The following is a 12,344-nucleotide window of genomic DNA, read 5'->3' on the forward strand; positions in this document are numbered from 1 at the left end:
AATTTTCTTTGTTGAAACTGATGCAAATGTTTCTTTGTGGTGGCTGTTTCAGCTTTTTGATTTGGCCACAGCTTGCCAAGCTGTTATTTGCTGCAGAGTTGCTCCATCACAAAAGGCTAATATTGTCTCCCTGATCAAGGAACGAGCTCAGGAGATGACTCTAGCAATAGGGGATGGTGAGTTGTTCTACACAACTTGAAATGCATAGCTTGCTTTTCATGGAAGTTGCACAGGCTGCAACTGTTTCACAAATTATTTGTGCTCTATCAAACATTGGTTCTTTAATCTTGGCTTACTTAAAGTGCTGATGCCTGCAGGAGCAAATGATGTGCCTATGTTACAAAAGGCTCATGTTGGGGTTGGCCTGAGTGGTCAGGAGGGAAGGCAAGCGGTAATGTCTTCTGATTTTTCCATGGGGCAGTTCAGATTCTTGAGGAAATTATTGCTGGTTCATGGCCATTGGAATTACCAACGGCTATCCTACATGGTGCTTTATAATTTTTATCGCAACTCTGTGTTTGTCATGATGCTCTTTTGGTGAGTGCCTCCCAAGGATATGCAAATCATGGATTGCTTGGATGTGTTGTAGTGTCTGTGAAATAATTCAGAATTTTTTCAATTAAAAAAAAACTTCTGCATGTGCATTTCTTTCTATGCTCATGGACCTGCATAAAGGGAGAGTGATGTATGGAAGGTCTTGGTGAGGACCTGGTCAGAAGCTTAGTCAGATTTCTTAATGATGATAGATTAGACAGTGGTTGATGATCATGGTTATTGTAACAGAGATTTTGTCTCTGGTTGCTATTTTGCAGATTGACCAGACTGTCGTATTTCTAGTCTTATATGGGTGTGGGTGTGTGTCTATCCTTTAGGACTCGTGTATCATTTCAAGGTATAATTGAAGAAATTGCTGCTAACATTGTTTTGGTTTGGATGGTTGGTTCGTGCAGGTACATCCTTTACACTGCTTTCTCACCCTCTTCCGCTATTTTTGATTGGAACCTCATGTTTTACTCCCTAGTCTATACTTCTGTTCCCACAATTGTTGTTGGAATTTGGGACAAGGATATCGGTCGCAGAACATTACTAACTTACCCTCCCCTTTATGGGGCAGGGCAGAGAGGTGAAAACTACAATAGTCTGCTCTTTTGGCTCACCATGCTGGATACACTTTGGCAGAGTTTAGTACTCTTCTACGTTCCCATCTTCACATATCAAGAGAGCACCATTGATATTTGGAGCATAGGCAGCTTGTGGACAATAGCAGTGGTGATTTTGGTGAACTTGCACCTTGCCATGGATGTGCACCGGTGGACTTGGATCACACATCTAGCAATCTGGGGCTCAATTGCATCTACTTTTGGCTGCCTTTTGATCCTTGATGCTTTGAAACAGGAGTCTTTTATTTTCCATTATTGGTAAGTATTACTATCTCATTTTCTTTCTGCAAAGACAATGCTGTGCTCATTCTTGTTCTTTCCCTGTTTGTTTTTAAGCCAATGGTGCATGTAAGCCATTCAAAGCTTTTAGTATCACGGTTCTTCCCAGAATCTCCAGTGGGTAAGCTGAAACTTGTTTAGCTGGTATCTACAAGCTGTAGCTGTTGAGTAAACTGTCAATTTTCACGCATGGTGGGACCTTTTATGCTATGCTCTAGCTGAGGTGGCATGACCTGGGAAGAATCAGTCGACATTTCCCTTAAGGGTCTACGTTTGTAATATATTTGTTTGCGCTTCGTGTAAATGATTGGGAGGGAATTAATGTCAAGGTCCTAGGTGAGGGCTGATAGCACCAGACTAGGTGGATCTAAGGCTAAGGGCCTAATGCAAGCAATGTGCCTAGGGGCAAAGGAAATTAAAGTATCCCAAGAGAGGGGTGAAAAGATGCATTAGGAAAGGCCCTATGATGATGACATATGGCATCTAGATCCATCTAGGGAGATGGGGCTTGCTGGAGTTAGTGAGAGAGGGAGAATGAACGTTCACGTGATTTTTGGGATTTTTCAATTTCTCTGAGAGCTCTCACGCTCTAGCAAGGATTTGGCTGGGAGGATATTCTGTGGTGCTACTCCCGTGATCTGTTGTAGTAAGTAGAAAAAATCGTCTCATTTGGTATCAGAGCGGTCAGGCTGAACGAAAGGAAGGAGAGACGGTGCACATGAGAGCACATGGCGGGCTGGCTGGTCATTACACGGGCTGATGAGCAGTAATGGGCTGGATCACGCACGGGAGCGAAGGGCAAGTTGGTTGTGTGTATGGACGGGCGTGTGACGACGTAACGAAAGAGCCAAGTTAGCGTTCAGGCTAGACGAGGAGTTGCGTATGTGGAGCGCAGGCACGGGATGCGTGACTGTTCGTGGGCTTAATGAAGTGGTCTGATCTACGCTGGCCTAAACGCTCTGTTCGGTTCCATGCGGGCCAGAGCTATGGCTCTGAAGTTACGGGGAGGCCTTCGATGCGATACGTGGCGATGGGCGACGCACGGGGTTGGGAGCCTGTGAAAATAGCGGGGTAGGCTGACGATGGACGGCTCTGTGGCCTTGCAGCTTAAGTTCCAAAGAGGCTGTGGTTAGCCTTGATGCGAGTTTGTGGAAAAGGCAATAGTCTACGAGCACCGGCTTATCAGTCCTGGCATGTGCAACAATTAGAAGCCACACATTTTTTTTGGGTCGGTCGACGAAAAAGCCTGTGAGCATTGAGGCTGATTCTGAACAGACAGCAGGCTGATTTTGAAAGAGAGAAGCGAAGAACCAGGGAGCAGTTTTATATATATATTTTTTCCACTTCAGATTCCCTTCTGCTGTACAGGAATAAATCAACTGTAAACTCTGCTGTACAGGAATAATAAACTGCAAATTGAAAATTTGACTTCTTCAAATTTCTGTGGGCAATCTGGGAGATTATGGTTGTGCATATGCCTTTGTGATAAAGTCAGTTTGTTTGCAGGAATTTCCCTAGTATAGGGAAAGGCAGTATTTGGATATATGCCTGTATCAATTACCTAGTCAATATAGTTGTCAGATTGCAGGTATTCCCTAGTATAGGGAATTGTGTCAGTTTCTAAATACAGTGTTCTAGCGGTGTTTATTTATAGAAAAAAAAAAAAAGCAAAACACCACCCATTGACCTGAATGGAAGCAGAAGAAGGAGCTTCCAGGATGGACCCTGTAGAGTCAGGAGTCCGGCCGACCCAGCAGGTGTCGCGCCCAGTAGTTCACACCTTATCAGGCAGGATTGCATTACTTGAGGATGCCTTGCAGCAGTTATTAGCACAACAGTTACAGGCAAATGCAGGGCAGTCTGAACTTAGAAGAGTGATACACAGTATGTCTGCCAGACCTTCTCGAGATGAGAAAGGAAAGGCTCCAATGGAACCGGAGTCTAGTGTCCATACGGTCGAGCCTAGGAAGGCTAAAGTACCTAATATTGCCAATTATAGGCTGGAAAAGTATTCTGGTCAGATGAATGACTGTAGTTCTGATGTCATTGAGACTTGGTTACACAAATGGGACGAGGCGTTCGCCATTTGTGAAATCAGAAATGATATCAAGAAAATCCGCGAGGCCACCCACATGTTTAGTGAGGCAGCGGATCGGTGGTGGGTTAAACAATAGAAAGATGGTATTGCATCCACTACCTGGGAGGGGTTTAAAAGGGAATTTAGGAAACACTTCTTACCTCCTGACGAAGCATCCCGAGCTTGGGATCAGTATAGAAACCTTCGTCAGAGAAATTTGTCAGTGGCAGAATACACTGATAAGTTTCGAGAGAGCGTAATGAAGGTTGATGAACCCCTACCTCAATCAATCCAAGTGAAAGATTTCATATTTGGATTGAATGATTGGATTAAAATGGAAGTTCGGGCTAAGTATGCGAACACGTTGGATGATGCAATAGCCATAGCCCTGAACTATGAAGATGCCAAGGGCAGCAGGCCAAGTGGGTTTGCGTAGATCGGGACCCAGTATGGGTACCAGAAGAAATCTGGGTTTAAGAAGAAGTGGATTAGTAAAGGCAGTGGTTCTCAGCCGAGTGGTCAAGCCAAGCAGGCGAAACCACCTGAAACTCCTAAATGAAGTACCACCATTGGAGTGAAGAGGAAAGTAACACCAATGGCAACCCGGGCTTGGTCAAAGTCTCCCTTAAACCCATAGCAAAGAGAAAAGCGCGGAGAGAAGGCTTGTGTTTTGGTTGCCTTTAGCCTCATCAGTGGAAGGATTGTCCACGAAATAAGGATCGCCGGATGGCTGAGATGGTAGTCTCAGAATGCGATGTGGAAATGGAGGGAAGTCCCAGAGCGGAACGGATGCAGATTCAGCTAGTGGGATCTTCTCAGAGGTCAGTACCTTGTTTGTTATGTGTGTCTGTTGCTAAGCTAGTAACGAGTGCACCTGATAACATCCTATCTAGGCCCGCAGCAACGGGGTATATAGCCTTTAATGATACGGAGTTAATTAAGATGAAAGGGCAAGTGGCCAATCATGATGTCATTGTGTTGTTTGACTCGGCGTCAACGCACAATGTGATTAACTCCAAGCTCGTGAAGAGGCTGAAGTTAAAGACTAGCCCATCTGACTATGCGTATACAATGAGGATGGCAGATGGAAGTTCAACTGAAGTATGGGACCAAAGGGTTACCCAATTGGAACTTCATATTCAGGACTATGTTGAGAAGCTTGATTTTGAAATGACTAAGCTTGCTCATGCAGATATAGCCCTAGGTATGGCGTGGCATTCTAGGAAGAATCCAGCCATTGATTGGAAAAAACACGTATATCAATTCAAGATGAATGATGTACTGTATGTGTTACGAGGTGAAAAAGATGTACCTCAGGGACTGTTGGTTTCCGTGATGGAAATCCGAAAAGCTCAAGAAGAGTTTTTATTCCTTTGTACAGCATCGGTAGAGCCGGTCGATGATTCTTCGGCTAGCACTGATGTTGCGCAAAGTGGTGAGATGGCCAAGCTGGCTAATCTTATAGCAGAGTTCTCTAACTATTTTAGGGATGAGCTACCTTATGGGTTACCTCCAGAGCGGAATGTTTAGCATAAGATTGAACTGATCCCGGGGGCAGAACCTGTAAATAGACCTCCCTATAGAATGAGTTTTACTGAAGAGGCGGAGGTGCATAGACAACTGGAAGAATACCTCAAGTTGGGGCAGATTCAACCAAGTTTCTCACCCTTTGCTTCGCCAGTGATATTAAAGAAGAAAAAGGATGATACGTTTCGCCTCTGTATAGATTACAGAGCATTGAATAATATCACTGTTAAGCACAGGTATCCGATGGCTCGGATTGATGATTTGCTAGATGCATTACATGGAGCCATGATTTTCAGCAAGATAGATCTTAAGTGTGGCTACCATCAGATCCGGATTAGAGCCGAGGATGTGCATAAAACCGCTTTCAGAAGCAGGTTTGGTCATTATGAGTTTTTGGTAATGCCCTTTGGACTTACCAATGCTCCTGCTACATTCATCCTGCTTATGAACGATTTACTACGTCCGTATATTGGAAAGTTTGTAGTACATCGTATATCGGAAAGTTTGTAGTACATTTTATTGACGATATTCTGGTATTCAGTAAAAGTATTACTGAGCATCACGAACACTTAAGAATAGTGTTCAGTACTTTTAGGAAAGCCAGTGTTTATGTAAATAAGAAGAAAACTATAATGTGTATGGTTAGACTTGAATACTTAGGATTCATAATTACTCCAGGGGGATTAGAAATGGATCCAAAGAAAACTATACTGTGTATGGTTAGACTTGAAAACTATACGGTGTATGGTTAGACTTGAATACTTAGGATTCATAATTACTCCAGAGGGAGTAGAAATGGATCCAAAGAAAGTGGCTACGATACTGACTTGGCCAATCCCTCAGAGTTTGACCGTTTTGCGATCATTCTTGGGATTTGTCCAATTTTATCGAAGGCATATCAAAGGATATTCCGAAATAGTATCGCCATTGATTGATCTGACCTCAGATTAAGCCCCTTTTATATGGGAATAGAATCAACAAGAAAGTTTTAACACCATAAAGCAAGCGGTGGTCACAGGACCGGTGTTAAAAATAGTTGATCCCCAGAAACCGTTGTTCCTGGAAACCGATGCAAGTGGCATTGCGGTAGGAGCAATTCTCCTTCAAGAGGAAAAAGGCCAGTAGCCTTTGAAAGCAAGAAGCTTTCTCCCTCTCAGTGAAATTGGCCAACTCATGAATTGGAGTTGTATGCTGTTATCCATGCTTTGAAAACATGGAGGTATTATTTGTATGGTTGAGAGTTTTATGTGGATGTGGATCATGATACTCTGAAACATTTTTGTAAACAGCCTGACTTGAGGGGCCGCCAAGCTAGGTGGGCAGAGCTCATGCAGGAGTTTAATTTGACGATTCGGTACCGAAGAGGAAGAGATAATAAGATTGCTGATGCGTTGTCTCGCATTATGCATAACATGAGTTTCACGGTATTAGAGAGTGCTCTAATGACCGAGATTAGAGAAACTCAAAAGGTGGACGAGTTTGTCCAGAGTCTATGGCCTAAGGCTCATGTGTCAAAACCCGGGGAAAAAGAAAGGATGACCTGGCATCCAGAAAAGGCCAAACATATGCAAGATATACCATAAGGGATGGTATGTTGAAAAGAAATAGCAAGGTTGTAGTACCTAGTTAGAATGATCTCAGGCAGAGAGTCATTCGACAGTGCCATGATAGCCCATGTGTGGGACAGCCAGGAGTCGAGAAGACATATGATCTCGTGAAGCGAGATTTCCTTTGGCCAAGGATGAAAAAGCATATTCATGAATATGTGACACGGTGTTTTTCGTGTCAAGTAAGCAAGGCCAAGCGGGTGAAGCCACCCGGACTTTTATAGCCCTTGGAGATACTACTAAGTAAGTGGGAGAGCATTTCCATGGACTTTATCGTAGGGCTGCCTACGACACAAGGTGGATATGATTCTATTCTTGTGGTGGTTGATCGTCTAACCAAGATGGCTCACTTCATTCCGACTAGAGAGTCTGTTAGTGCCCTGCAAGTGGCGGATTTGTTTATTAGACATATATTTCATCTGCATGGATTGCCTAGATCCATAGTGTCAGACAGAGATGTCAGATCTACCGGTCATTTTTGGACAGCGGTATTTGAGACACTAAGGACTGAGTTGGGAATGAGTAGTGGGGATCATCCTGAAACGGATGGTCAGATGGAGAGAGTTAACCAGATTTTAGAGGATATGCTGAGGGCATATGTGTCATTGAGGCAACATACGTGGGACAAGTAGTTGCCATTATTAGAGTTTGCCTACAATGATAGAAAACATTCCTCTACGGAGTTTAGTCCGTTTGAATTGAATTATGGCTCCAACTACAGTTGGAATACCTCACAGAGTGCCTAGTGCCGCGAACTTTGTGGTTCAGATGCGGGAGATGCTAGCACTTGCGAGAGCTAATATCTGCCAGGCTATGGATAGAGCCAAGGCGTATGTGGATGAAAACCGGTCTATAAGAGAATTTAAGGAAGGAGGAAAAGTTTTTCTTAGAGTTCCTTCGCACTCGAAGTCGTTAACTTTAGGAGAGTGTGCTAAGTTATCATCTCGATACTGTGGGCTGTGGTTAATTCTAAAGAGAATAGGCAAGGTAGCCTATAAATTAGAATTGCCACAGGGTTGCAAGGTGCACCCAGTGTTTCATGTTTCTCGTTTAAAGAAATTTTTGCATACTGGTGACTCACTAATCGAAGGTGTGGTTTTGTTTCAGGAGATAGAGGATAATGCAAGACGCAAACCAACAAGAATCCTGGACCGAGGAACAAGGCATTGTTCCATCGGAAGGTACCCACGGTGTTGGTTGCATGGCATGGTCAGCCTCTATCAGAAGCTACCTGGGAATCCGTATACCAGTTGCGGAGAGTGTTCCCAGACTTTATCATCGAGGACGCTGATGTCTAAAGAGGGAAGGAATGTTACGCTCTAGCTGAGGTGGCATGACTTGGGAAGAATCAGTCGACATTTCCCTTAAGGGTCTATGTTTGTAATATATTTGTTTGCGCTTCATGTAAATGATCGGGAGGGAATTAATGTCAAGGTCCTAGGTGAGGGCTGATAGCACCAGACTAGGTGGATCTAAGGCTAAGGGCCTAATGCAAGCAATGTGCCTAGGGACAAAGGAAATTAAAGTATCCCAAGAGAGGGGTGAAAAGATGCATTAGGAAAGGCCCTATGATGATGACATATGGCATCTAGATCCATCTAGGGAGATGGGGCTTGCTGGAGTTAGTGAGAGAGGGGGAATAAACGTTCACGTGATTTTTGGGATTTTTTGATTTCTCTGAGAGCTCTCACACTCTAGCAAGGATTTGGCTGGGAGGATATTCTGTGGTGCTACTCCCGTGATCTGTTGTAGTAAGTAGAAAAAATCGTCTCATTTTATTTGTGTATAAAGGCTAATTATGGTCTATGACTAGCTATCCAAGGGTTAGGGGAGATGCTAGAGAGCAAGGTTATAACTGAAGTGTGCAAGACCATGTGGCCAAGGATTGAAGTACTTAGTTCTAGCAATAAGGCTATATAGTTGCTTATGCTTGGGCACTGAGAACGACATAAGTGTTGCTTTGCTTGCTAAGTATGTCTTCCCTTTGTTTTTCATAAAAGTTTTTGTTTACCTCTTTTTTCTTCTCTTTCATTTTCTCTTTTGTTTTCTGTGTAGATTTTTGTTCTTTAGAACAACAAAAAATCTAAATTTGTATGATTGGACTTATTCTAGTCTTACAAAGGTATATATGGTTTAAAGTTTCTCAGTTACATGTGTCCGGGATTGAGGCTCTCAATTGACCTGTAGCTATGGCTATAGACACCGATCATGATCGAGATAATAGTGCTTGACTGCAGTTATGGCATGGTTTACGACGTAGTGTGACTGCTTTCTTGGAGAGAGGCTTGTGTTTATCCAGCTAGGCGAGACAATGTGTCAAGCTGCCACGTGTGGATACTAAAGCCCCCTGGCGGACTGGGCCAAATAATCATTTGAATTTAAAGTGTAAATCAATCAACACATAAAAAAGGAAGATTATCTTGCAAAGCATACATGACAGATTCTTCAATAGAAAGTCTGTAAGTACACTTACACGAAAAAGTTCACATGACAGATAATTTATGAACAGATTCTTCCAGGATGGATGAATATCCCTGCTGATGAGAGTTCGCACCGCTTGGTATACCTCAATAGAACCTATAATGACTATCTGATCCCTAAGGGCAACTCTGGTTAAAAGAAAGTGTAACTGTCCATCAAATCCTCCATAAATCTATCAAGCATAGCCACACGAAGCTCTCAGCTCCTCTACCGAGTAGGACATGAGCTGGTCAAGAAATGCTAGAGAGCATGCAGCTTGTATGAGTCACTCTCTTTGATGCAGATGAGCCGGTTTCATCTGAAGAAGCTCAAGAAGATGAACATTGGCAGGAAGCCTTGCAATAGCAAATGAATGCAATTCATAAAATAGCACATGGGATCCAGTGGATCTGCCACATGGCAAGAAGCTGATGGTACCATTTGTTGATAATTTTCATGGTCGCCTTTGTATTTGCCACATGTCAGGAGCCAGGTTCTAAGGAAGCCCCTTCCCTCAGTCGCGTAGTCGCTCCTTAGAACCTCATCCCTAAACTGGATCCGGGGTATCGAGGTCTCTTTTCTTAAGGCATTATATACCTTCCACATTAGGCTACCTGGTTATATGTGGGATCAAGCCCTTGTGGACATTGCTACATGTCCTTCCAAGGGTGAGGTTTATTTTAGCCCTCTTCCCTTCCGAGGGTGAGGTTGAATGGGCCCCCCCAATCATGAGTTGGGTTCTAACTTGCTGTTAGACTTCGTTCTCACGTGCTCCCTTTTTGGGATAACGTGGGATCCATTTTTATCATCGGCTTCATGCTGTGGCTTATGCCTTGCACGTGGTCCATTTTTCCGAGGCCTGCTGCTTCTTAGTCCTCCACCTTCAATCTGTGCGAATCTTCTTGGCTGCATGTTGTTTGGGTTGACGCTTGGATCTTGCACGGCCAACACGCTTCTTTGGAGTACTGTGAATATCATCTTAGGAAGATCCCTTTTGCCTGTCCATCCACACCACCAGTTGCTATCCATGGTGCTACATTTTGTTCTCACAGTCCAAGTGTTGTTACGTGTCTGGTCGCTTTCCACTTGGCTGTTCTCGCTACTGTTTTACAGTGTCAGCAGCTGCTTGCTAGCTGTGTCAGTCCATCAGTCTGTTGCTTTGCGTAGCTTTGTGTGCCCTGCATCTTTTTCGTTGCAAACCAAGTCAGCCAGCCTCTTTGCTTGTGCCATTCTGGACTTCTGCCCCTGCTCTGCATTTTGCTATGCTTTGGGCTCTGTCCGCATCAATCCGCGTTATATCTGCTGCTGCATTCTGCTTTTTGCCCATGTTTGTGCCAATTTGGTTCTGCGTCAGGTATTGTCATTTCACATCTGTTGTGGTTGCATCGTCCTGGTTGTCTGCTGCTGGTGCTCCTTGCTTCTGGAGTGCACTTCTGGCGCCTTTTTTGCTTGCCGTTAGTCTCTGTCCTGTGCTGTGGTTTTGGTCTGCGTGTGCTGTTTGCGCTGCATGATTTTTCCAACAGTTTGCTTGCCACGTTTTTGCATGCTGCTGACCCTTTTACTGCAACTTCTTTTCAGTCTGGCGTGATTGCGCCTTTGGAAGGTTGTCGCCCAGATTCTACCTTTGCTGCCACGTGGAGAGCACGCTGCCACTCGTGCCTTCTTATGAACAGTTAGAGCTCATGGAGATCTGTTACCATGTTGATAATTTGGATGGCCATCTTTGTATTTGCCATGTGCCAGGAACCACATTCTGAGGGATCCCCATCCGTCAGTCGCATAGCCAGTTCTTGGAGCCTTATCTCCAAAAATGGATCCGGGGTAGTAAGGTCTCCCTTTCCCTTATGGACATGTCCTTCCAAGGGTGAGGTTCCTTTTAGTCCTCTTCCCTTTTTTATAAAACTCGCACATGATTGCACATACTTCAACATCATTGACTGGTACAAAGCCAGATTTGTGGCTAAAGGCTTTACTCAGTAGAAGGGCATAGATTTTGAAGAGACTTTAGCTCTTACTTCTAGGTTGTCCCATTAGGGATGGAATGTACATTAGTTGGATATCAAAACAGCCTTCTTAAATGGGGATTTGCAAGAAATGTTATTCATCAGTTTACCAAGGCACTACCCAAAGAAAAGTTTGAAGCTTTTTGCAAAGTTTTAGGCCTATTTCTCTTCAGTGATTGATCCATTCCAATGTTCACATTGTCACTACAGGGGGGATTTTCTAGATTATGAGTAGTGTCGTGTTGAACACACCACTTTTCTCTCTAGTTAAGAGGTTTTTCCTCCTAGTCCTTTGTGGACATTATATTCCTCATTTTGGCTGTTCTTTGTAACACAACCCTTTCATTCTCAATATAACTCCACGTTTTGGTGTTCTTATCTCATTTCCAAGCCCCACCGATAGTGTAGCCTTTGCTTTTAAAGTGTTCGAAACACCTTTGTGTCTTTCAGCATTGATCTCATTGCTCATCATCTTTGCAATGGAGTGGTTATTCTGCTCTACAACACCATTTTGAGTAGGAGTTTGGGCATGTTCCTAGATTTATGTAGATATTCATTTCCGCCACATTAGCGCACATACAAAATTCACTTTTGGAGTTTTTGTCCATGTTGATATTGGAATAATCTTTTCTATTTGTAGCAGTGCATTGCCAGCCATCTTTATAAGTTTCCCCCTTAGAATTGCTTGCTTGAAAACTTCATGTTTTCACAGGCAATTGTAGCTTCAATGAAGAGAATGCGGATTTTTTTTGATTAGCTTGCTCCCTCAATGCTAGCCTTTTTCATGAATAATTCTATCTGAAACAGGAACGTTTCAGGAGGGAAACAGGAACAGGAATGCGACGTCATATGGCATGTCATCAAACCACATGGATATATACCAAAATATGAAAAAAAAAAAACACTTTTAGCAGCTCTAAACTTTCTATCTCAGCTTTGGGAACACCAAATTTAGGTTCTGAGTGCCAAATTTAGGTTGGGAACGTTCCGGATTGCCGGAACACTATTCCCTGGTAACTCCCTATCTGGGAATGTTCAAGGGATGTTCTAGACGTTCCTGTGTACCTTCATTTCTACAAACATCTTCCTGCCAAGTTTCTATCAAGACTCTAGAGATGTTCTTGGAACCTTCCCGTTCCTTGGTAACTATGGCATAGAGGCACGTGGTAGAAGAACAAGATTTACCTCAAAGAGCACAGCAAACAGTCACATAATAATCTAATATGGGAAG

At 43.5% G+C, this 12,344-nt stretch overlaps 1 protein-coding gene across 1 annotated transcript in view; it reads left to right on the top strand.

Moving 5' to 3' along the window:
* LOC147885488 (phospholipid-transporting ATPase 1-like) overlaps positions 1-12,344 on the top strand; it is a 59,500-nt gene that overhangs the window by 23,004 nt on the left and 24,152 nt on the right. Inside the window, exons 4-6 of the mRNA XM_087396323.1 lie at positions 53-176; positions 318-537; positions 951-1,418. Coding sequence (XP_087252449.1) covers positions 53-176; positions 318-537; positions 951-1,418 — 812 coding nt within the window. The remainder of the gene's footprint in view (positions 1-52; positions 177-317; positions 538-950; positions 1,419-12,344) is intronic.

This window comes from Dipteris shenzhenensis, chromosome 25, assembly GCF_047967505.1.
Source record: "Dipteris shenzhenensis isolate YYH24624 ecotype China chromosome 25, Dip_SZ_1.0, whole genome shotgun sequence".
Lineage (NCBI taxonomy): Eukaryota > Viridiplantae > Streptophyta > Polypodiopsida > Gleicheniales > Dipteridaceae > Dipteris > Dipteris shenzhenensis.